General features: G+C 49.0%; 1 protein-coding gene across 1 annotated transcript in view; it reads left to right on the plus strand.

Moving 5' to 3' along the window:
* KIFAP3 (kinesin associated protein 3) overlaps positions 1-23,998 on the plus strand; it is a 1,322,278-nt gene that overhangs the window by 870,449 nt on the left and 427,831 nt on the right. Inside the window, exon 15 of the mRNA XM_085654829.1 lies at positions 1,202-1,327. Within this exon, the coding sequence (XP_085510955.1) occupies positions 1,202-1,327 (126 nt within the window). The remainder of the gene's footprint in view (positions 1-1,201; positions 1,328-23,998) is intronic.

Here is a 23,998-nt window from a genome sequence, read left to right on the forward strand (position 1 = left end):
ACAAATCCTACTTTCCTACATACCTAGGGAGAATCACAAAGTGAGGACTCTACAATTATAGTATTCGTCAGAAAGAGCATTACCAAATGTAAGTAACATACTGGCACATGCATCAACAAAGACTTTTGCGAATCCCTAATTGCGATTTTTAAGGAATCGCAATTAAGGAATTGCAAAAGCCTATGCATGTAGGAATCGCTATAAAAATAGCGATTCCTACAAATTCCTTAATTGCGACTCGCAAATTGCGAGTCGCAATTAAGGAATGCCGTCCCAATCATTCCTATGGGCCACCAGGCCCATAGGAATGAATTGGAGATTTCATGAGCAAATTGTGAGTACCAGTATGTACTCGCAAATTGCTCATGCAATTTCAAGGGTGCAAGGGTGTCAAAATGACACCCTATTGCACCCCTGAAATTGATCTGTGCACATATGTTGCACACACACATGCTCTAAGGGCATGTGTGTGCGCAACATGAATCTTTGAAAAATGCACAAAAGTGCATTTTTCTAAGTTTTTGCAAATTACCATGAAGTTCAACTTCATGGTAATTTGCTCCCCCTATTAGCGAAATCGCTAATTTCTTAACTTTAATGCATTGCATTTAAGGAATCTCAATTTGGGATTCCTTAAATGCAATCGCAATTTAAGGAATCGCTATTTAGAGATTCCTTAAATTGCGATTTTTGCATTTGGGATGATGTATCCCAAATGCAAAAATACTGGTCGCAAAGGGGCAGATTCTGCTAATCTGCCCGTTTGCGACCAGTTTTCTCATTGATGCATGTGGGCCTTGTTCTAGAGGTGTATCAAATTAGAAATGAATGTGATTATTATGAGAATAAGATACTATAGTTTGTAGTTTCAACTAATAGAAAATGTAAGCAGACCTCGTACTCCAGAAAGATTAAGAAAGTCATTCTTGTTAGTGTTTAAGACTTCAAAGAAACTGCACTTTCTTCCCCTTTAGGCTTTGCTGTATGCAGCTGTTGTTCCAGTATCTACTAAATATCAACCCATAAAATCAATGTATGTAGAGTTAAATGTTTCATAAATCAATTGTCTTTTTATTCATACAAAGCACACTGAGAAACACATCCAGAATGTATTATAACATCCCCCACTTTAATTTCCTTCTGTAGCACATTTTGTGTGTTCTGCTCAACATATACAAATGCATTACTGCCTGTATTCTAGGTTCTGCGGAGGATGACCTTGTACTGGAGGTGGTGATAATGATTGGGACTGTTTCCATGGATGACTCCTGTGCTGCTTTGCTGGCGAAATCCGGGATTATTCCAGCACTCATTGAACTACTTAATGGTACACGTATATTGTATTTTACTGTGTCGTTTTTGTAGCACTCGAGACTCCTGGCATGGTGTTGTAACATTTATGCAGAAAGAACACGCTATTCCATATGTGAGCTTCAATGGGAGTGCCTTGGTTTCTGATATGGCATAAGTGAGGGACTATGTTGCTTCACCTAGAACTTGCACTGAAGCAAAAGGAGTAAGTGATAGGGAGCTTAAGCTTGTAAGTCACCAGTGCATGGCTGGAGATGCGTGTGTATGTGTGTGAATGCAGTGTGGCATTTGCGAGTAGTTTTCTGTACTTGCATGGTAAACACCGCAAATATTACGTTGCTGCATATGTGTATCTGCAGCCGTGTGCATATTAAAGCAAAGGAGACTGAAACATAGCTGTGCGTTTGGTTTTACCTATAACTCTTAGGAATTTTATGGCTCAGATGTGTGAGGTGGGGTTTATGTCTCTTAAGTAGGATGCAATCTATATGTCCTAGAGAGAGACATATTTCTGTTTTAAGATAGCACACAAGTGCGAGGGGGACTGAGAGAGGATGTGGGGTTGACCAGTTTTTATGTATATTTATCCCATATCTTCATATATTGATCACATACAGTAATGTCTGTGTGCAACCTTTCTGCATTAATATCCCTTTAGCTATGTTTAATGTTAACAGGCCCTTGGCAGTAGTTATTTAGGCCATCCTATGAAGTTGACTTTACAGAGAAATTTTACATGCAAAGATGGATTGGGACAGAAACCTCTCACACTAGCCGTCCTATACCTGGAAATGCGGGGGCATTGTGTAGGCACTGTAAGAGGCTGGCTTAGTATATGGTGCTTACTTATGTGAGTGTAGCAGCCTGCACTAATCCAGACAACATTTATGGAGATTTTAGTGGTCTTTGACAACCTTAGAAAGCTCTCTAAGTGGTATCTGCGGAGAGCAGCCTTCAGGCTTAGTCCAGGAATGTAAAGCAGCTTGTTTTACTAGCACTTAATTTTGTGGTATGAGTTAAGTGAAAAAGAACCACGCAGTGTTATTATAAAAATATGTATATATTATTAACACTCACTAACACATTGCAATATCTCCTACCCAGAGATACGAACACAATACACACAATACTTTGCAATTAGAATATGTAAATAGCACAGAATACACAGTGGTCTCCAGGATGAGACCAAACTATATACTAAAAAAATGGAATGCCAACAACTTAAGATGAGTAGACCCTGAAGACGTAGAAGAGTCGGGGAGCCAAGGAGCTACCCAAGGTGAGTATCTAGGAACCCACGAGACCGTGTGCAGTGTGGAAACACGACCGCATTCTCAGTGGAAGTCATGGAAGTGCTGGGGACCCAAGAAACCACCCGAAGTAAGTTCCCAGGAACCCCACAGGGTCAGTGTGCAGTGTGGGAACACAACCGCATATTCAAATCTGAAAGAGACAATTAGTTATGGATTCCTCACCTTAGAATTACCCCCAGGTGTCAGACTGGATCCGGAGAATTTTTTTACTCAGCAGTACCCCTGCGCGTCGATAGGTGGCGTCGGTCGATTGTCGCGTTTGTCGTTGACGACGTGGTCGCCGGAATGATGTTGCAGTATCTACTTAGACGCCGCCATTGTGCGCTGACGTCAGTTCTTTCTTTTTCTGCGCCAGCCAGCACAGATCTGGAGAGAGCGGTACCTCAAGTCACTTTTTGACTCTGCTTTTGCGACTTTTGTCGATCTTTTTTGAGTTGTTCGACTACTGGTACACGGAGGGATGTCACGTTGGACTGGCTTCAGGGCTTGCGACTCCTGTTGCAAATTGATGTCGGTCACGGAACCGCACCTTGTTTGCCTTTGGTCCTTGGAGCGCGACCACGACCCGAAGGAGTGCTCCAACTGCCGGGCCATGAACCCGAAGTCTTTGCGGGAGGGGTCCTGAAAGCTTCTCGAGGTCCGACAGTCTGCTCCGGGACGTTCGAGGTCCCGGTCGAGAGGGAGGTCGCATGACCGGTTGCGGAGCCACCACTACCACTCGTCTTCGGGTAAGTCGAAGCACAAGAAGGCGAAGAAGCATTGTCGCTCTTTGCGCTCTCCCCATCAGTCAGCTGACACGACGGGGGAAACGGAAGGTAGTCGTCTGGCTCCACCCTCGGAACCCGTTGGATCGGCCTTCCTTTCCTTTCTGGGAGCCAGAGCAACCCCTGCACAGCTTCACAACTTTTACGAAGCCTTGCATTCCATCTTTGGGCAGCCTGACTCCGCCGGCGCTCTCTCGGGCTTCGTGGACTAGGTTGGGGGCTCTAGGCCTTTGATGCCAGTGGCTTCGGCACCGCAGGACCCCCAAGGATCCAGGCCTGGATCCGGATCAGCGCCGGTTGACCTCGTGACACCTCCGGCGCCAAATCCAGTGACGACACCCCCGCCATCTCTGACGCCAGATGTGTCCCCAGCCGGTGTCCGCCCCGGCTTCCCCCTCAATAAGTACACGGTGCCGTACCAACGTCATCGGATGTCAGGACCGGCGCCGACAAGTACTTTCGTACCCCTGTTCTCCCCTGATGTTTCCTACCGCCCTGAGTGGCTACAAGGAGAGAATGAGGAGCACTGGGAGGGGTCTGTGGACCCTCTTGCAGACCAGTTAGCGGAACTGGACTGGAGAGAGGAGTTGGGTGATGCCAGTAGTCTGGTCACCTCCCCAGACCTTGGCATGCCTTCTCCCCCTTCCATGGCTACAGAGGAGGGTACGCAGTGGTGTTGCGTAGGGCGGCAGAGGCCTTAAACCTCAAGCTTCCTATGGTAGCGGTCAGGACTAACCTCCTGACCTAGGTGGTTCAGCCGGCAGCGGCCTCTTTGGAGCCCTTGCTGCCTTTTAATGAGGCCCTCACAGACATCCTTTTGGGCACTTGGTAGGATGATTGCTCGACACCTCTGACCAGCCCTGGTCGGCCCCATTTTTCTCTCACCACCCCACCCCTGAGAGCTCGGTAGTCCAAGCCTCGACTTCCAAGGGTGCATTCCCTAACTTACCACCTGATCGGGAATCCAAGAAGCTGGACCACCTTGGGAAGATGTTTTCTTCCTCCAGCTTGGGACTGCGGTAGGTGAACACTGCATGGCTCTTGGGCCGTTACTCCCACTCGGTGTGGGACACGGTTGCACAGGTGCTGCCTGTCAGTTAATGCAAGGCGGTGAAGTGTCTCACCTGTGTTTCTGCAGAAACGCCCAAGAACGGATGACAATATCCACAACTTGAAGAGAACAATGAGAGAGCTAGGGAGGCAAGGGTGCGTCCGTATCCCCTGTAATATATATGAGTATAATCAAAAATGGACGAACCCAGTGGTGTTGGTACGATCACTGGCAAGCAGTGCTTGGGAACCCACTAGGTGAGTAAAAGGCCCCTCACACACCAACCTGGTTGGTGTCATGCTTCATCATAGGGGCCCCAACCGGGTGGCCGAGCGCCTCCCGGTTGTGCTGCAACGCCTGACTACAGCGGAGCTGGTGTGGTGTGATAGTGTGATGTGGTGAAAGATTAAAAATACCTCTGAGAATCCTTGCCGAGGGAAATTTATTAATGGCGGCTCAGGATATATTAAAATTAAAAATTATGTGAAGCAACTACGAAAAGGATTCAATTTCTAATAGTTGGCTATGTGGTTGGTCTACATGTTTCAGCCCACCTCAGGATGTGCGGGGCTTTCTTCAGGACCAGGAAGTGCAGTGAGTGGCGAAATAGGGCCACGTGAATAGTGAAAAAATAAAAAGGGTAATTTACCTACACACTCTCTAAGGTGTGTGGAAGCGGTATCAGCTCATTGGCAGACACCGCAGCGAAAAAAGACCTGTGGGAAAGAAGAACACAATACACAGACACAGATAGCAAATGATGCTAGGATTCGCAACAAATATAAAATGCAATCTTTTACTGACTGTGAAAGGATCAATGTTGGCAAACGGTCGTACAAGTGGCAACACACACTCTGTGACATGCGGCTGTTGGCTGGTGCTCCACGATGTCAAGTGATTGAGCGGGCGGAATACACCCTAGGTGAGCTATCAGTGAGGCCAGCAAGGAGCGTGTGGAATGTCCTTGTGGGGTGCCTGGATGGTGTAGCAGGCAACTAGAAACGGTGATGCCGTGTAGCCACTGGCTGGAATAGTCGGGCTAGATCGCAGCGAGTGAGCGATGGTGCGATTAGCATGTCAATAGGCTGTGCGTGTACCAAGCTGCGTGTAGGGTACAATGTACAGTAGTGGGGCGATTACCCTATGGTGGCGCGCTACAAATGAAAAATAAAGAATAAAAGAGAGGAATATTACACTATGGCTGAATATTGATCGCTGATCAGGAAGGGGAGGAGTGCGCTCCTCGTAACACAGATTCTGCGAAGGAACGAAACAAAGTCAGGAATGGGCATTTATAGCAGTAGATAGCCCGGCAGAGCCAGCAATAAACAGCGCGCGTCACCTTACTTGGTCAGAGAGCAGCACCCGCTAGGCACCTACTGTGGTCTCCCGGCTCCTGAATGGTGTGGAGTCTAAGATTATTGGAGAATATAAGGGGACGGGGGCCATTGCGTACGTGCTGAGAGTCCGGTGATCGCGGGAGGGGCAGAGCAGTCTGCGCATGTGTCAGAACGGAATGCTGATTGCCCGCGAGTGCGGGATGGAAGTGCTTGGGGCACGTATGCGTCCAAAATACTACTCAGGCGCGCATGTGCAGAGAACCGAGAGTATGAACTAGCAAAAGGAAACGGAGTGCTAGAGGGGCTAATTATGGTGCTGAGACGAGGGTTTTTAACAGCAGGCTGGTATTTGGGCAGTGGCTGTTATGCCTATGGGTGAAAGAGCCATGCTGGATAATATGAGGATATGGGTGGTGTTAAACGGGAATTCTCATGCTGTGAATACTGTTGGACATGCCAGAGATTGCAGGCACAAGGTTAGGGTCTCCTCAGGCTATTCCAGGGGATATTATCGTTCAGCCCAGTTATGTGGCTAGAAAGGCGATAAATCCATCTTTGCTCTTGTTCAAAAAGGCGGCTCTGAATGTTGGGTAGGTTGTTATCCAGGGCTTCCAGGACGACCCATCTCATGTCGTTGGTGGTGTGGCCTTTCTCCAAGAAATGATTCGTCATTTTTGTGATGTTTTTCCTGCAGCGTATTGTGCTGCGATGTGCGCAAATTCTAGTTTTCACCTTCCGGGTGGTCATGCCAATATAGACGAGATTGCATGGGCACGTTATTCGATACACCACATTTTCAGTGTTGCAGTTCGTGTGTTTGCGAAGTTCCCATGTTTTGCCGGGTTCAAGGTTCAGGCTTTTGGTCGTTTCTGTGATATGGCAGACGCTGCAGTTGCCGCAGGGGAAATGTCCTTTGATGTTAGGAAGACCCCAGGCGTTGAGGACCGTAGTGGTGGGCCTGGGAAGGAGTAGCGGTCTCGTGGATACAACAGTGTCTTTAATGGTGCGGGCTCTTTTGTTAGATAGGAGTGGAGGTTCCCAGTTGAGTTTGCCCGTGTTAAGTATTTTCCAATTTCTTTTGATGATTTGGGCAACTTTGTGCGTCACTGTGTTATAGGTAGTTACGCATGTCAGTGGCGGATTGGTGGGTTCCTTGATGTAGTTGTCCAGAAGGCCATCACGATTTTGATTCCTGGCCCTTTTGTTGGCTGCCTTGGTTATTTTATGTGGGTAGCCTCGTTGGTGCAGTTTCTGGCAGAGATCAGTGGCCTGTGTCTTGTAATCTTTGATGTCACTGCAATTCCTACGGAGGCGGAGGAATTGACCATACGGGAGATTTTCACGGAGAACTCGGGGATGGAAACTGGTGAAGTGCAGTAGGGAATTGCGGGCTGTTGGTTTAAAGTGCGTCTTGCTAATAAGGCCTCCCGAGGCTGCTTGTATATCCAAATCAAGAAAGGTAGTCTTGTGCCTGGAATAGCCTGAGGAGACCCTAATCTTGTGCCTGCAATCTCTGGCATGTCCAACAGTATTCACAGCATGAGAATTCCCGTTTAACACCACCCATATCCTCATATTATCCAGCATGGCTCTTTCACCCATAGGCATAACAGCCACTGCCCAAATACCAGCCTGCTGTTAAACACCCTCGTCTCAGCACCATAATTAGCCCCTCTAGCACTCCGTTTCCTTTTGCTAGTTCATACACTCGGTTCTCTGCACATGCGCGCCTGAGTAGTATTTTGGACGCATACGCGCCCCAAGCACTTCCATCCCGCACTCGCGGGCAATCAGCATTCCGTTCTGACACATGCGCAGACTGCTCTGCCCCTCCCGCGATCACCGGACTCTCAGCACGTACGCAATGGCCCCCGTCCCCTTATATTCTCCAATAATCTTAGACTCCACACCATCCAGGAGCCGGGAGACCACAGTAGGTGCCTAGCGGGTGCTGCTCTCTGACCAAGTAAGGTGACGCGCGCTGTTTATTGCTGGCTCTGCCGGGCTATCTACTGCTATAAATGCCCATTCCTGACTTTGTTTCGTTCCTTCGCAGAATCTGTGTTACGAGGAGCGCACTCCTCCCCTTCCTGATCAGCAATCAATATTCAGCCATAGTGTAATATTCCTCTCTTTTATTCTTTATTTTTCATTTGTAGCGCGCCACCATAGGGTAATCGCCCCACTACTGTACATTGTACCCTACACGCAGCTTGGTACACGCACAGCCTATTGACATGCTAATCGCACCATCGCTCACTCGCTGCGATCTAGCCCAACTATTCCAGCCAGTGGCTACACGGCATCACCGTTTCTAGTTGCCTGCCACACCATCCAGGCACCCCACGAGGACAGTCCACACGCTCCTTGCTGGCCTCACTGATAGCTCACCTAGGGTGTATTCCGCCCGCTCAATCACTTGACATCGTGGAGCACCAGCCAACAGCCGCATGTCACAGAGTGTGTGTTGCCACTTGTACGACCGTTTGCCAACATTGATCCTTTCACAGTCAGTAAAAGATTGCATTTTATATTTGTTGCGAATCCTAGCATCATTTGCTATCTGTGTCTGTGTATTGTGTTCTTCTTTCCCACAGGTCTTTTTTCGCTGCGGTGTCTGCCAATGAGCTGATACCGCTTCCACACACCTTAGAGAGTGTGTAGGTAAATTACCCTTTTTATTTTTTCACTATTCACGTGGCCCTATTTCGCCACTCACTGCACTTCCTGGTCCTGAAGAAAGCCCCGCACATCCTGAGGTGGGCTGAAACATGTAGACCAACCACATAGCCAACTATTAGAAATTGAATCCTTTTCGTAGTTGCTTCACATAATTTTTAATTTTAATATATCCTGAGCCGCCATTCATAAATTTCCCTCGGCAAGGATTCTCAGAGGTATTTTTAATCTTTCACCACATCACACTATCACACCACACCAGCTCCGCTGTAGTCAGGCGTTGCAGCACAACCGGGAGGCGCTCGGCCACCCGGTTGGGGCCCCTATGATGAAGCATGACACCAACCAGGTTGGTGTGTGAGGGGCCTTTTACTCACCTAGTGGGTTCCCAAGCAATATCCACAACTTCCCCCAATCACCACCCAAGCATATCAGACTCTATACTGTAGAGGTGACTAGGGGAAGAAGGGAAACAAAACAAGGATAGAGAAAAGGGGATGACTGTCGTGTTCAATCTCTGCCTTCAGTTGCTTCACTGTGGGTCGCTACAAGACAAGAAGGAGGGGTTAGCTAACAGATGAAACGAGGTGTCGTGTTTAACCCTCCCAAACTGGTGCTATACCTTAATTCTCCCTTCTTCTTGTTGGGCATGGAAACTTATAAAATGCAACACCACCCAGGAGGCTGTAAGAACAAGTATAGTGCACTTAATATATATATGTATATACTGTAAACACAGAGAGTGTAAGTATGAGATTCAGGCTCACCTATAGTTCCTCCCTGCTAACCTATAAGGTAATCATGCTGCACTCTTATCGCCCGAATATCAGGATTCTTTAGTCCATTCAGAGGAATTGCAGCAGTTAGAACAGTAACGATACAAAAAGGAAAAGGAAAGAACGACCTTCAATTGTTACCAGAGTTCAGGTGTACTTGGCGTGGTCATCTGTAGTCCGGTGTATTCACAGTTGGGTCGCAGTGATGGTTCGAGGATAATGGGGTGGAGCAACCACGTTCGGGAGACAAAGGAAAAGCGGGAGCAAAGAGCAGGGGATAACCTTGCCGAGAGATAGCACGGAATGCCTACAGTCTGGCCGCCCGTCGGGACACTGGTTCAGCAACCGAGCTAACCCCAGGCCCTGCAGGTAGACCGAACTTAAAGCTCGCGTCACTACTCCACAGCGGAACCCCTCTCAATGCCCTCCTGACGTCAGGGCTGCGCCGCCTAGAAATCGCCAACACAGGATATTAAGGAACGGGATGGAGGTTCCAAGGCGCGAAGAGGCGTAAGGTACCAACGGGACTGAGTTCAGAAGGACAACGGGATCGGGGTTTTTGGAAACTGGTTTCTTCTAGAGATCAGATGAGCTTCGGATATCCGGGGCTTCAGTAATCAGTACGCAAAGCGCTTCTTCCGGGGGAAACCAGGCTTTTATTCCTGCCTGACTCCTCCGCGCATGCGTGTTCTCTAGGCGCCATCTTTGGGTTGGCGCGGCGCGCGGCGACAGTCCTGACAGTACATTCCTCCCAACGACCCTCCCACGGGTCTGGGTTTATCGGGATGTTGTCTGTGGAAAAGGCGAAGCAGTCTGGGTGCATGCACATTACTAGCTGGTTCCCACGACCGTTCGTCGATTCCATAACCTTTCCAGTGGATCAAGTATTGCAGTCTTTGTCTGACTCTTTTGGAGTCTATGATTCTTTCTACTTCGTATTCTGGTTCCTCGTCTATGAGAAGAGGTGCAGGAGGGGGTAGCAACCGGGTCCCTGGCTCAACAGGCTTCAACAAAGATATGTGGAAGACAGGATGGATCTTTAGAGTTGGGGGAAGAGCTAATTTCATGGCCACCGGGTTGACTACCTTGAGTATCTCGTAAGGTCCGATGAACCTAGGCTTGAACTTGCAGGAACCCTTTAAAGCTACATTCTTTGTAGATAACCATACCTTGTCTCCGTGTTTATACTCAGGCCCGGGTCTTCTATGAGCATCTGCTCCTTCCTTATACCGAGCCTTTGCCTGTTCAAGATTACTTTTAGCTGTTTGATGCACCATTTGAAGGTCCTGTATCATGTCTATGGCCGTGGGAGTAGAACAAGAAGAATAGATAGGTTGACAGATGGTTCTGGGATGATACCCGTAAGTACACATGTAAGGGGTGGTCTTGATCGCTGTATGATAGCTGTTGTTATAGGCCATCTCTGCTACCCAAACTAAGTCGTCCCATTCTCTAGCAGACTGCATGACCTGACACCTAATATACTGCTCGAAACATTGATTTACTCTTTCTGTTTGTCCATCCGTCTGAGGGTGGTGGCTGGATGACAAACGGGCGTCTATTTCTAGCAAAGTACACAAGCTGTTCCAAAACTTAGAAACGAATTGAGCTCCTCTGTCCGAAATGACGACTGACGGGAGTCCATGCACTCGGACTATCTGTTGTAAGAAGATCTGAGCCAATGTTCGTGATATGGGGAGTTTGGTTAACGGAATGAAGTGTGCCAATTTTGAAAACCTGTCTACAACCACTAATACTGTGGTGTGTCCCTTTACTGTAAGTGGCAAGTCTACTATAAAATCGAGTGAAATGGTATGCCATGGGCGAGGAGGTGTGGGCAAAGGAAGTAAAAGCCCCATTGGTTTTTGAGTGGACGACTTGCCTTGGGCGCATATGCTGCATCGCTGAATATAGAGTTTGGTGTCTTTTCTCATATCAGGCCACCAGAACCATCTACGTAAGGACTCTAGCGTCCTCACATACACTGGATGTCCTGCAAGGGGATGTGAATGGGTCCACTGTAGCGCTTGTTCCTGCAGCTCAACCGTGGGAAGTACCAGACCACCTTCTATATAAGAACAACCAGCTTTGTTTGTGACCGAATGTGAACCAATTATGTCTTTCATATCAACAGCCATTTGTTCATGCCGGACTCGATCAAGAAAATCTTCTTCCGAACAGATTCCCCCTACTATCTTTTCGTGGGCTATGATAAGGGGTGGTTCTAAATGAGTTTCTTCGATTTCGTAGCCCAGTCGGGATAAGGCGTCCGCCTTCCCGTTCTTCTTTCCTGCCTGATAACGGATAAGGAAGTCAAACTCATTAAAAAACTGTGACCAGCGTAACTGTCTCAAGGAAAGGGCTCTTGCGGATTTCAAATATTGTAGATTTCGATGATCAGTCAATACTGTGAATGTGTGAGTGGCTCCTAGTAAGTATTGCCTCCATTCTTCAAACGCCTTTCTTATGGCCAACAATTCTTTGTCCCCTATAGCATAGTTTAATTCAGCGGGAGTAAGCTTTCGTGAAAAGAATGCCACTGGATGCAATATTTCAGTCTGGGGGTCATACTGTGAGAGAACACCTCCTACCGCTACGTTGGAAGCATCTGCTTCCACTTCAAATTCGTGAGCAGGGTTCGGCTGTCTTAGCACTGGGGCTTGAGTAAAAGCTTTCTTCAGTTTTTGAAATGCGTCTTCCGCTTCTGGGGTCCACAAGAATCTGACGCCTTTCTTCAAGAGAGCAGTAATGGGGGAAACCAACTGGGAGAAATTACAAATAAACCTACGATAAAAGTTGGCAAAGCCAATGAAACTCTGTGTCTCTTTCACCGTCTGGGGAGCTGCCCAACGGTGAATCGCTTCCACCTTTATCGGATCCATCCTAAGCCCTTGAGGAGAAATGATGAAACCTAAGAACGGCACTTCTTGTGCATGAAAGATGCATTTCTCCAGTTTACAATAGAGCTTGTTAGTTCTTAACCTCTCAAGTACACTTCTAACATGTTTCTCATGTTCTGCCATGGAGCGGGAAAAAATAAGCAGGTCGACAATATAAACAATCACATACTTATCAACCATGTCCTTGAGGGTTTCATTGATGAAAAACTGGAATGCTGAAGGGGCATTACACAGTCCAAACGGCATCACTAAATATTCGTAGAGACCGTATTTAGTGCAAAATGCCGTCTTACATTCATCCCCCTCTCTTACACGGACGAGATGATAAGCCCCGCGTAAATCAAGTTTAGTGAACACTGTTGCACCCATTACACGGTCGAGAAGGTCAGAAATCAGGGGCAACGGGTACCTGTTCTTTATGGTAACCGTATTAAGCGCTCTGTAATCTATACAACATCTCAGACCTCCCTCTCTCTTAGGGATAAAAAAAAGAGAGGAAGAAGCCGGAGAGCGTGAGGGACGAATAAACCCTATCTGTAGCATTTTATCCAGATATTCTCGGAGATAGATATTCTCCTTTTCTGTAAGGTTATATACTCGACTGCATGGTATACGAGCTCCTGCCTGTAAATCTATCCGGCAGTCATAAATTCTATGCGGAGGGAGACTGGTGGCCTCCTTTTCATCAAATATGGGGTGTAGATCACGGTACACCGGGGGCAAAGACCCCTCTTCATCAGTACTCAAGGTTACTTGGTCACTCCCAGAGATCAGTAAGGAAGATTTGTTCTTCGAACTAGATTCATGCCTAAATTCCAAAGTTAAGTCTTTCCAATTGATAAGAGGGTTGTGTTGACGCAACCAGGGCAATCCTAAAATAACTGGGAACTGGGGAGCTCCGATCAGGTCAAAGACCATAATCTCCGAATGCTGGTCTTCTATGTCAACCCGTAGGGGTACTGTATGGTGGGTAACGGGACCAGAGGTTAAGGTGCTGCCATCTATGGTCGTTACATCTTCCCAGACTGTCTTGGCTACTTGATCGATATTGTGATTCTTGTCCCATAGAAGGTCCACAAAATTCCCTGACGCTCCTGAATCGATCATCACCGGGACCACGACCTTATGCCGACCCCATGTAATACAAGCTTTAACAAAGAAATGACGAGCTTGTCTTAAAAGCATGTCAGAAGAGGAGACAATCAATCCTGAAGTACCCGAGAATCCTGTCTCCTTAGATCCCGGGCTTCCTAGTTTTCCGAGCGTGAACTTTGTTTTGGTCTCACAGGACACTCTCTAAGGAAATGACCTGATTTCCCACAGTACAGACAGAGCTTATTATCTCTTCGTCTTTGTCTTTCTTCGTTGGTCAATGGTCCTTTCACAGACCCTATTTGCATGGGTTCTGTTTCATCAAGACTCTTTTCTGTATCCGGTTTCTTCTCACGGTAAGGCATCCATTTATAATCCCTTCTCTCTTTTTCGTTCATTAAGGCGATGATCCATTTTTACCACTAGGTCTATCAAAGCTGGACAAGTATTGGGGGGATCTACTACTTGCGCTAGAGCATCCTTTAACTCATCTCTTAATCCCTTATAGAAAAGTGCGCTTCGCTTTTCCTCCGGCCACCCAGCCTCTACTACTAATCTCTGGAAGGTGGTTATATAACAGGCCAAATCTTTGGTACCCTGCCGTAAACTCAAGAGTTCAGTGTCAGCTGAATGTGTAAATGTGTGTTTATCGAATAGCTTCCTAAGCTCTCGACGGAAAGCATTGTAGTCATGTAATAAGGGGCCGTCTCTCTCTATAAGTGGTATGGTCCAATTAGCGGCTACCCAACCCAGATAGGATATAACAAAAGCTACCTTGGCTTGTTCTGTGGGAAAGCAAGAGGCTTTGCACATGAAGTGCAACTGGCATTGGCTAATAAATTCAGCGAATTTAGCAGAGTCCCCAAAAAACCTTTCAGGGGGAGCTAAGGGTATAGTTTGGGGCGTTGACACCTGTATCACTGGGGAGGCAGTGCTTGAACCTGGTCTGCCTCCTTCACTCTCTACCCTCCGGTCTCTTTGTAGGGAATCTACCCTGGTTGCTAAAGACTGAGTCTCTACCTGGAGATTTCCTATCATATGCGCCAGATCCGCTAAAGATACCTGGCTCAGTTCCATGGCGCCTGGGCAGAAATATAGTTATATCTTTTTAGGCTTTGCGTTCTGTCAGTTAATGCAAGGCGGTGAAGTGTCTCACCTGTGTTTCTGCAGAGACGCCCAGGAACTGATGACAATATCCACAACTTCCCCCAATCACCACCCAAGCATATCAGACTCTATACTGTAGAGGTGGCTAGGGGAAGAAGGGAAACAAAACAAGGATAGAGAAAAGGGGATGACTGTCGTGTTCAATCTCTGCCTTCAGTTGCTTCACTGTTGGTCGCTACAAGACAAGAAGGAGGGGTTAGCTAACAGATGAGACGAGGTGTCTTGTTTAACCCTCCCAAACTGGTGCTATACCTTAATTCTCCCTTCTTCTTGTTGGGCATGGAAACTTATAAAATGCAACACCACCCAGGAGGCTGTAAGAACAAGTATAGTGCACTTAATATATAAATGTATATACTGTAAACACAGAGTGTAAGTATGAGATTCAGGCTCACCTATAGTTCATCCCTGCTAACCTATAAGGTAATCATGCTGCACTCTTATCGCCAGAATATCAGGATTCTTTAGTCCATTCAGAGGAATTGCAGCAGTTAGAACAGTAACGATACAAAAAGGAAAAGGAAAGAACGACCTTCAATTGTTACCAGAGTTCAGGTGTACTTGGCGTGGTCATCTGTAGTCCGGTGTATTCACAGTTGGGTCGCAGTGACGGTTCGAGGATAATGGGGTGGAGCAACCACGTTCGGGAGACAAAGGAAAAGCGGGAGCAAATAGCAGGGGATAACCTTGCCGAGAGATAGCACGGAATGCCTACAGTCTGGCCGCCCGTCGGGACACTGGTTCAGCAACCGAGCTAACCCCAGGCCCTGCAGTTAGACTGAACTTAAAGCTCGCGTCACTACTCCACAGCGGAACCCCTCTCAATGCCCTCCTGACGTCAGGGCTGCGCCGCCTAGAAATCGCCAACACGGGATATTAAGGAACGAGATGGAGGTTCCAAGGCGCGAAGAGGCGTAAGGTACCAACGGGACTGAGTTCAGAAGGACAACGGGATCGGGGTTTTTGGAAACGGGTTTCTTCTAGAGATCAGATGAGCTTCGGATATCCGGGGCTTCAGTAATCAGTACGCAAAGCGCTTCTTCCGGGGGAAGCCAGGCTTTTATTCCTGCCTGACTCCTCCGCGCATGTGTGTTCTCTAGGCGCCATCTTTGGGTTGGCGCGGCGCGCGGCGACAGTCCTGACACTGCCACAGTGCCCAGAGGAGGCCCAGGCCGTTCTCTCCCGTGCAGTTGCCAAAGGGAGAGACGCAGTGAAGTTTGCCATCCGATATGGGCTGGACACCGCCGACTTACTTGGCAGGATGATTTCCACGTCGGTAGCCCTTAGCCGCTAAGGTCGACTGCCTTTTCGGGTGATGTCCAAGCTACGCTTTTGGACATGCCCCTTTGATGGCCATCGCTTGTTTGGCGACAAGGCGTACAACGCTCTTGAGTGTTTTAAGGACTCCAGGGCTACGGCCAGGTCCTTAGGCCTCACATCCACCTCCCGCCCAGTGCAGTCTGCCGTTCACCCCTTTCGTGGCTATGGAATTGGTGCCCCATCACATTCCGCCCAGAGCCACAGGCCTGCGCAAGCTTTCAAGCCTCTGCACAGCCGGGGACATGGGACCCACCGTCTTGGGTCTGGGGGCCAGAGGGCGGGCCAGTCCACCAGCCCCGCTCTGCTGCAGCCTCCAAGCCCTCCTAGTCCGACTTTTAAGGGTCACCTTTTGCCAGTGGGTGGCAGGATTCTCCATCACTCCCCCACTGGCTCAACATCACGTCGGATAGGTGGGTTTTGCAGATAGACCGAAGGGCTATCCCTCCCCTTCGAGACTACCTCTTCATCCATGCCACCTCAGACTCCTCGCATGTTGGAGGATCACTTGGCCCTTCTCCAACAGGAAGTTACGGCTCTCTTGGCCAAGGGAGCCATCGAGCGCGTTCCTGCCCCAGAAGTAGGTCGTGGTTGTTATTCCCACTACTCTCTGGTGCCCAAGAAGGACAAGGGCCTGCGTCCTATCATGGATCTCCAGAACATCAATCAAAGTTCAAAATGTTGACTCTGGCTCACGTCCTGTCTGCCCTCGACCCTGGAGACTGGATGGTAGCGTTGGACTTGCAGGACGCTTATTTTCACATCCCCGCCCAGCCGGCCCTTCGGTGTTACCTACGGTTCACGGTAGGCCACGAGCACTTTCAGTTTACTGTGCTCCCCTTCGGCCTTACCAGCACCCCTCGGGTGTTTACAAAATGGATGGTAGTGGTCGCAGCTCATGTGCGCAGATCTGGGGTTCCAGTCTTCCCGTCTCGACAACTGGCTGTTGAAGGTGGGCTCGCCCCAGGCTGTCACCTCCCACCGCCAGACTATGGCCGACCTCCTGCACTTGCTGGTGTTCACCATCAATGTGCCGAAGTCACACCTGATTCCCTCTTAAAAGCTCCTTTTCATCAGAGCGGTTCTGGACACAGCACAGTTTCAGGCTAATCCTCCAGAGCAGCGAGTCCGGGATATTGGGGCTATGATTCTGATCTTTCAGCCTCTATCCCTGGTTTCGGTCAGAATGACCCTGAGGCTACTGGGCCTCATGGCCTCCACATCCTGTTGGTGAACTATGACAGGTGGCATATGCGGGCGCTGCAGTGGGACCTGAAGTTCCAGTGGGCACAGCATCAGGGGAATCTTTCCGATTGCGTCCAGATCTCGGAGGGCACTGCACCCCAATTGCAGTGGTGGCTAACGAACCGGGATTGGGTTAACGGCAGATACCTCTCCCTTCCCCAACCACAGTTCAGTGGTGACAGATGCATAAATGCTGTGGTGGGGCGGCCACTTGAAAGAGGCAGAGATCAGAGGCCTCTGGTCTCTGACCAAGTCCGTCCATATATCAACATTCTGGAGCTTCGATTGATTAGTCTTGCACTAAAGGCATTCCTTCCGTCTGTCTAGGAAAGATTGCTGCAGGTGTTCATGGACAATACCACAGCCATGTGGTACTGCAACAAACAGGGCGGGGTGGGGTCGTGGACCCTATGTCAACAGGCTCTCCGCCTTTGGAAATGGCTGGAACATCAGGGCATATCCCTGGTGGTTCAACACCTGGCAGGTTCTGTGAACGGTAGGGCGGACAAACTCAGCCGCGGGTGCATGATGGATCACGAATGGTGTCTTCACTCTCAGTTGGTGCAAGGTCTCTTTCAGCAGTGGGGAGAGTCTTGGTTAGATCTATTCGCCACAAAAGAGAATGCGCAATGTCAGCAGTTCTGGGTGTTGGAATTTCCAAGGCGGCACTCGCTAGGTGACGCTTTTCGCCGCGAGTGGAGTTGCAGTCTTCTATATGCCTTTCCGCCTTTACCACTTCTGCCCAGAGTGCTGAAGAAGATCAAGTGCGACCGGGCCCAAGTCATTCTTGTGGCTCCGCATTGGGCAGGAAGAGTCTGGTATCCTGAACTATTACACATGGCCATCGATCCTCCGATCAGACTACCTCTTCGGGAGAATCTTCTGTCGCAGCAGCAGGGGACGGTCCCCCACCCGAACCTGTCCAGCCTCCACCTCCTTGCGTGGAGATTGAGCGGTGACAATTGACAGCTTTCGACCTTCCTCCCGAAGTCTGTAATATTATCTTGCCAGCCAGGCGTCCCTCCACCATAACAGTATACGACTGTAGATGGAACAAGTTGGTGGCATGGTGCGCAGCAAAGGCTGTGGACCCCCTTTCTACCCCCCTTTCAGAGATTCTCCTCTTCATTCTTTCTTTGGCCCATCAGGGCTCTGCTCTGGGCACTCCCAAAGGCTATCTTTCGGCCATTCCGGCTTTCCTTCGGCTGTGTGACCAGCCTTCTCTCTTTAAGTGCCCTATTGTAAATCGCTTCCTTAAGGGCATTACTCACTTGTTTCCTCCAACTCCTTTCGTGATGCACCAGTGGGACTTGAACCTGGTTCTTACTTATCTTATGTGTGCTCCTTTCGAGTCGCTACATAACTGTCCTCTCAGACTCTTTACCTTTAAAACTGCTTTTCTGGTTGCCATCACCTCTGCTCGCAGGGTGAGTGCGCTCCAAGCCCTGTTTTCTAAGCCTCCTTTCCTGGCTGTTCATCCAGACAAAGTTGTCCTCCCCACTAGGCCTTCTTTCCTTCCCAAAGTGGTTACCTGTTTCCCTATAGGACAGACCATCACTTTGCCCACCTTCTTTCCGCCTCTGCATCCTTTTAAAGAAGAAGAGAGGCTTCACCGTCTGGATCCAAAACATGCGATTTTGTTCTTTATGGATTGGCCAAAACAGTTCCGGGTGGATGACCAGCTCTTTGTTTGCTATGTGGGCACCAAGAACGTTCGGGCCGTGTAAAAACGAACCATCTCCTGGTGGGTCGTTCTTTTCATCAAGATCTGCTATTCCTTAGCGAAAAAGGAACCTCCAGTGGGATTGCGTGCCCATTCCACCAGGGCGATGGCAGCCACTACTTCTTTGGGACGAAGAGTCCCCCTTCTTGACGTCTGCCAGGCAGCTACATGGGCTTCACTGCGCTGGACAGCCAAGTCCGGAGAGACGGCTTCTTCGGCCGTTCAGTTCTCCAGGACTTTCTGGTGTGAACTTGGTTCGTAGACCCACCACTGGGGTTGGTATTGCTGGGGTATCTTTTCTAAGGTGAGGAATCCATAACTAATTGTCTCTTTCAGATGAACAATTTACTTACCTTCGGTAACTATATATCTGTAAGAGACCTAGATTAGTTATGGATTCCTCACCATCCTCCCCGTTCTGCGAACTGACTTCTATGGTAAAGGACTTCCCTTTCAGGTCCCTAGTTTTTGTGCACCAGTGGTCAGTATCTTGTATGGCTCTGCGCTTCTTGCATGTAATGTCGTGTAAAGAACTGACGTCAGCGCGTGAGGGCGGCGTCTAAGTAGATACCGCGACGCCATTCTGGCGACCACGACGCCAACAACGAACGCGGAGTCGACCGACGCCACCTATGGACACGCAGGGGTACTGCGGAGGGGAAAAATTCTCGGGATCCAGTCTGACGCCTGGGGGTAATTCTAAGGTGAAGAATCCGTACTATTATATGTCTCTTACAGATATATCGTTACCCAAGGTAAGTAACTTGTTCTTCAAGTCAATGGGTAAGTCGCGGTTGCAATTTTAAAGAAGGACCCTTCCCAGCAGACCCTGAAGAAAGAGCCACCCCACCCGTAGATACCCCAGGAACCAGGATACCTACAACAGGGAAGCCGGATGCATAGGTGCGAAGTGATGTCGAAAACCACCGTAGACCAAAGTGGAGGATTTCAGGTAGATGCCGCTGGCAAGGGAGGTGAAAGTATCCGGTGGAACCCAAAGGTGGATTCAAGAGGAGTAGTAACTGCAAGCAGAGGGGACAGAGTCTATGCCTCTTAGAAATTACCAGGAGGCATGGGAGATGAATGCCCACCGAAGTCGGAGATGCAGAAGAGTTTGACTGTGCCCTTGAAGTTGCAGCTGTGCAGACTAGGCAACGATTTGGAGACCAGGAGCTGTTTACGAGTTGTCCCACGTCGGATGTCGAGAGCCAAGGATTAGGTGTCTGTCAGGGGCACCAACAAGCCTTGGCAGCGGCAAGAGGCGCAGTGGTTGAAAGAGGGGCAGACACACCATGAGCCGGTAAGTCCAAGCATGCCCAGAGCAAGCTGGGGAGCTCACTGAAGTCGAAGAAGACCCTTAAGAGGCCCCCCAGGCCGGAGGCACAGAAGTCACAAGAGGACCTTGAGCAGCTCACCAAAGGAAGAAGGCCCCGGTGCAAAGAATGCGGTGCAGACGAAAATCTTGACAGCAGGAATTTCTTGAGGCTGGAGCTTCTTGGAGCCTGAAGATCCCTGGAGGAGAGAGTCATCAAGCCTTGGCAACGGCAAGTCGAAGTAGTGCACAGTGGTACTGCTCCAGCGGTTCAGACGAGGGATACTATTTTCATACTTGTCTGTGAAGATAGGGCAGGCCTTGAGGGAGTTACAGAACTACCAACTGTGTTGCTGGACCTTTTGGAGTCCGTAGGAGCTCAGGACAAGCAGAACTGTTAGCTTTGGTGCAGTGCCGGCGGATGCACGGAAGTGACTCTTTCACTCCAAGGGAGATTCTTTTGGATGTACACTGGCCTTATGAAGAATCTATATGGAGCATGGGCACAGACGTTGCAGCAGACTTGCAGGACAACGAGTCCAGGAGCAGCAGGAGCCATCCCAGTTGCAGTCTCGGTTCTTAAAGCGAAGTCCAGCGATGTCCAGAGTGCCCAGACGGTCAAAGTTGAAGTAGTGTTAGATCTGGACCCACCCACAGGTAAACCCTTAAGTACCCTTATGAAAGGGTTGGAACGATTCAGGGGTACCTCCCAGAGGGGAGTATACTCCAATGTCCTGCGTCCAGTTTCGCACCAGAGCCGGAGTCAATGGCTCCCTGACTGGTTTGAACTGGAGTGTGCAAGGAGAGCACCAAATCTGCCCTTCAAGCAGTCTGAGTGGCACTGGCAAACGTCCCCACCCTGTCCCAATACACTAAGTCCTGTTTGGGAGGTGGTCACACCTCGCTGTGACAGGATTCCTATTGTCCTGTCTTCCTCTATTCGAGCTTTGCTCAGCATCAGGAGGGCAGGGTTGTGACTCTGTTAGGGAGCAGCCATAGTTTGCTGTCCGGGTCTAAAAGACTGGTACCGGGTGCACTGAGGGCCTCCTGGAGGAGCTTTACAGTGCATGAAATCATACCTCCCACACCACACCGTTTACGGTGTGGGTGTATGATTCCAACATGTTTGATACAAAACACAGCTGGGTTCATTACAGCCAATTTAGAGGGTCATTGCGTAATGACACAAGGCCACTCTATACGTCTTAACCCTTTCGGTGCGCCGGACGGCCAGGAGCCGTTCGACACACCAGTGCTCATGTGCGTCGTGCGTCATACGACTCCCGGCATCCACGCAGATGGCACAGATGGACTTCCTTTTTGTCAAAACACCCTCAGGAGCTGGGGAAGAGCTTCGCAGCTCCCGACCGTGTTCTGAACATTTCTCTGAAATGACGGTCGGTGCGCATGTCTTCTTCTTGGAGAAACTGAAACTCAGTTTCGGTTTCACTGCCTCTGTGCTCAGGGGGCTATCTCAGCCCCCTGAGCACCAATGCACATGGGAGAGGTGCCATTGGAAAGGGGAAAATCCCAGTAGGCTTTTTATGCCAGTAGGGGAGGGGACTGCCTAAAATGGACATGGCCATGACCCCCCCCCCCCTCCAGCATCCACAGTCCCGGGAGGTATGGCTTGTGTGGACCCACCAGCGTTTCCTACAAAGAATCCCCTGCAAATCTCAAATTTAGCTGAAAAAATCGAATTTTTCTCAAATCGATGTGTGGGAAAGTTGTGGCTGATGCAAATTTCCAACCACCCAGCGTTCCCCCATGTCCCCTGGTCTCCCGATAAAAATGGTACCTCACGTGTGTGGGTAGGCATAGTGGCCGCAGCAGAAAAATGGCCCAAATTGTACTGTGGAGACTTCAAAATTACCTATCATAAAACAACTTGGTTTTGCAGTTGGGGCACCTGGGTTTTTTGCCACTGACTCGCAGCCATCTAGGAAAACATACCAACCAAACACATTTCTGAAAACTTGACACCCTGGGGAGTCCAGTGAGGTATGGCTTGCATGGATCCCCCAACGTTTTCCTACCCAAAATTCCCTGCAAACCTCATATTTAGCTGAAAAAAATCACTTTTCCACACATTTGTGGGTGGGATCACCATGTAGGCATAAATGTCCTACCACCTGGTGCTCCCCTTGGTCTCCCGAGTAAAATGATACCTCACTTGTGTGACTGTCCAATGCAGAACCGGTAAAAACCTTTTTTTAAGAAATGTAGTGCTTCGAATTCGCTGTGCTATACCCTTAATCCCTATGTTTTTGGCCCTTCCCAGTCACAGGCCTTTGGCCCACCCACACAAGTGAGGTATCATTTTACTCGGGAGGTCAAGGGGAACCCCCTGTTCCTGAAAGCTGTGAAAATTGTGATTTCAGCACCACAAACCTTGTTAATACCATTTGCAGAAGAAAAAAAACAGATGCTTTCTTCTGCAGCACTTTTGCCCCATTTTTCAAGAACAAAAAATGAAAATTAGCTGTATTTTGACTGATTTATGAAACCCTCCAGGGGAATTTACAAACCCTGGCTATCTTTAGAATCCTCAGGATTTTGGAAGAAAAGGATGCAAATTTGGCGTGAGGACCTTATGTGGACCAAATGTTACAGGGGCCTAAGCGCGAACTACCCCAAACAGCCCAAAAAAGGTTTAGCACAGGGGGTAAAAGGCCTAGCAGCAAAGGGGTTAATGGCTGATGCACTTACAACCTGGGAGAATGGACTCCGTGGATTGTAGGGGTCTTCTGTTCATGCAGTGGCACCCTCACACTTAAAACGAGCTCCCTGCCTTCAGGATTGAAAGGCCTGCCTTAGGGGTGACTCGTAGATCTTAAGTGCAGTGACCTCCGATATTAGCAAACCTATATCTATCATAAGTGGTGCTGGCACCAGCTTACACAGGCTGCAATGGCAGGCCTGTAGTCACAATTTGATTGGTCTCTCATGGGTTGCATAATACAAGCTTTAGCCCATTGGAGACCACTGGTGTACCTATGACCTGGGTACCTTAGTACCATACACTAGGGACTTACAAGGGTACACCAGTATCCAATAGGGAGTGTACCTCAGTACTCACCATGTTCAATTTGGGGGAGAAAGCACAGAGACTGGGGTCCTGGTCAGCAGGATCCCAGTCTGAAATAGCATAACACCAGGCAACATTTGGGGGTAACCTTGCCAGAAGGATCCTATCTTCCTACAGGCACCTTGACATTTTTGGATGAAAAGCCTCCTTTCTGCCTTCAACATTTGGAAATGTGAGAGAAGCTGGCTGTCACTTAGTTGCCTATGGATGGAGGCCAGCCAATGGTCAAGCACGAAAGGATGTGCTGTGAGTCTCAGCAGCAGACCGAGTCTACATACTTCACAGTTCGATGTCTAGTATTGGCTGCAGCAGTGGGGCGTAAGAGAGGTGGAATCTAAGATGAGATAAGTGGGTGGGACCTCTGCCTGAAAGTTGAAGTAAGTGCCTAGATCTACAGAGAATGATATGTCTGCTGAAAATCAGAGATACGTGCGCGCACACAACTAGGGCTCTTAGGATGGATGGGTGCATAAGGATGCAGTGAGTTTTTAGGGGGAGAAGGTGGTTAACCCAATTATACTTGGACCTCAGAAAAGATAGACCGAAACAAGGGCAAAGTAACATGGGGTCGGCAAGGAGGAAGAGAAAGGGAGAAGGCCTTGAACCATCATGCCGAGGACCCTAGGGCAGAAAGAAACTCTCTGGGGGAGAACGATGGGAGAGATCCGATATTAAAAGCACTCTTGTGTTTACAATGAGAAGTTAGATAGATTAGGTAAACTGTTCCCAGGTTGAATTAAAAGTTGGGAAAAGAAGCAGTAAGGTTAGAATTCTGGATAAGGTGACAGAGGCCCTTAACTCCTACAAAAAATACCATATGACGTTAGGTGGCGTCGGACGGCTCCGCGTCTGTCTTCGGCGTCTTGGGCACCGGGATAATGTTGCGGGACCTAGATAGACACCGCCCATGCACGCTGATG

Source organism: Triturus cristatus, chromosome 4_1 (genome assembly GCF_964204655.1).
Source record: "Triturus cristatus chromosome 4_1, aTriCri1.1, whole genome shotgun sequence".
Classification (NCBI taxonomy): Eukaryota; Metazoa; Chordata; class Amphibia; order Caudata; family Salamandridae; genus Triturus; species Triturus cristatus.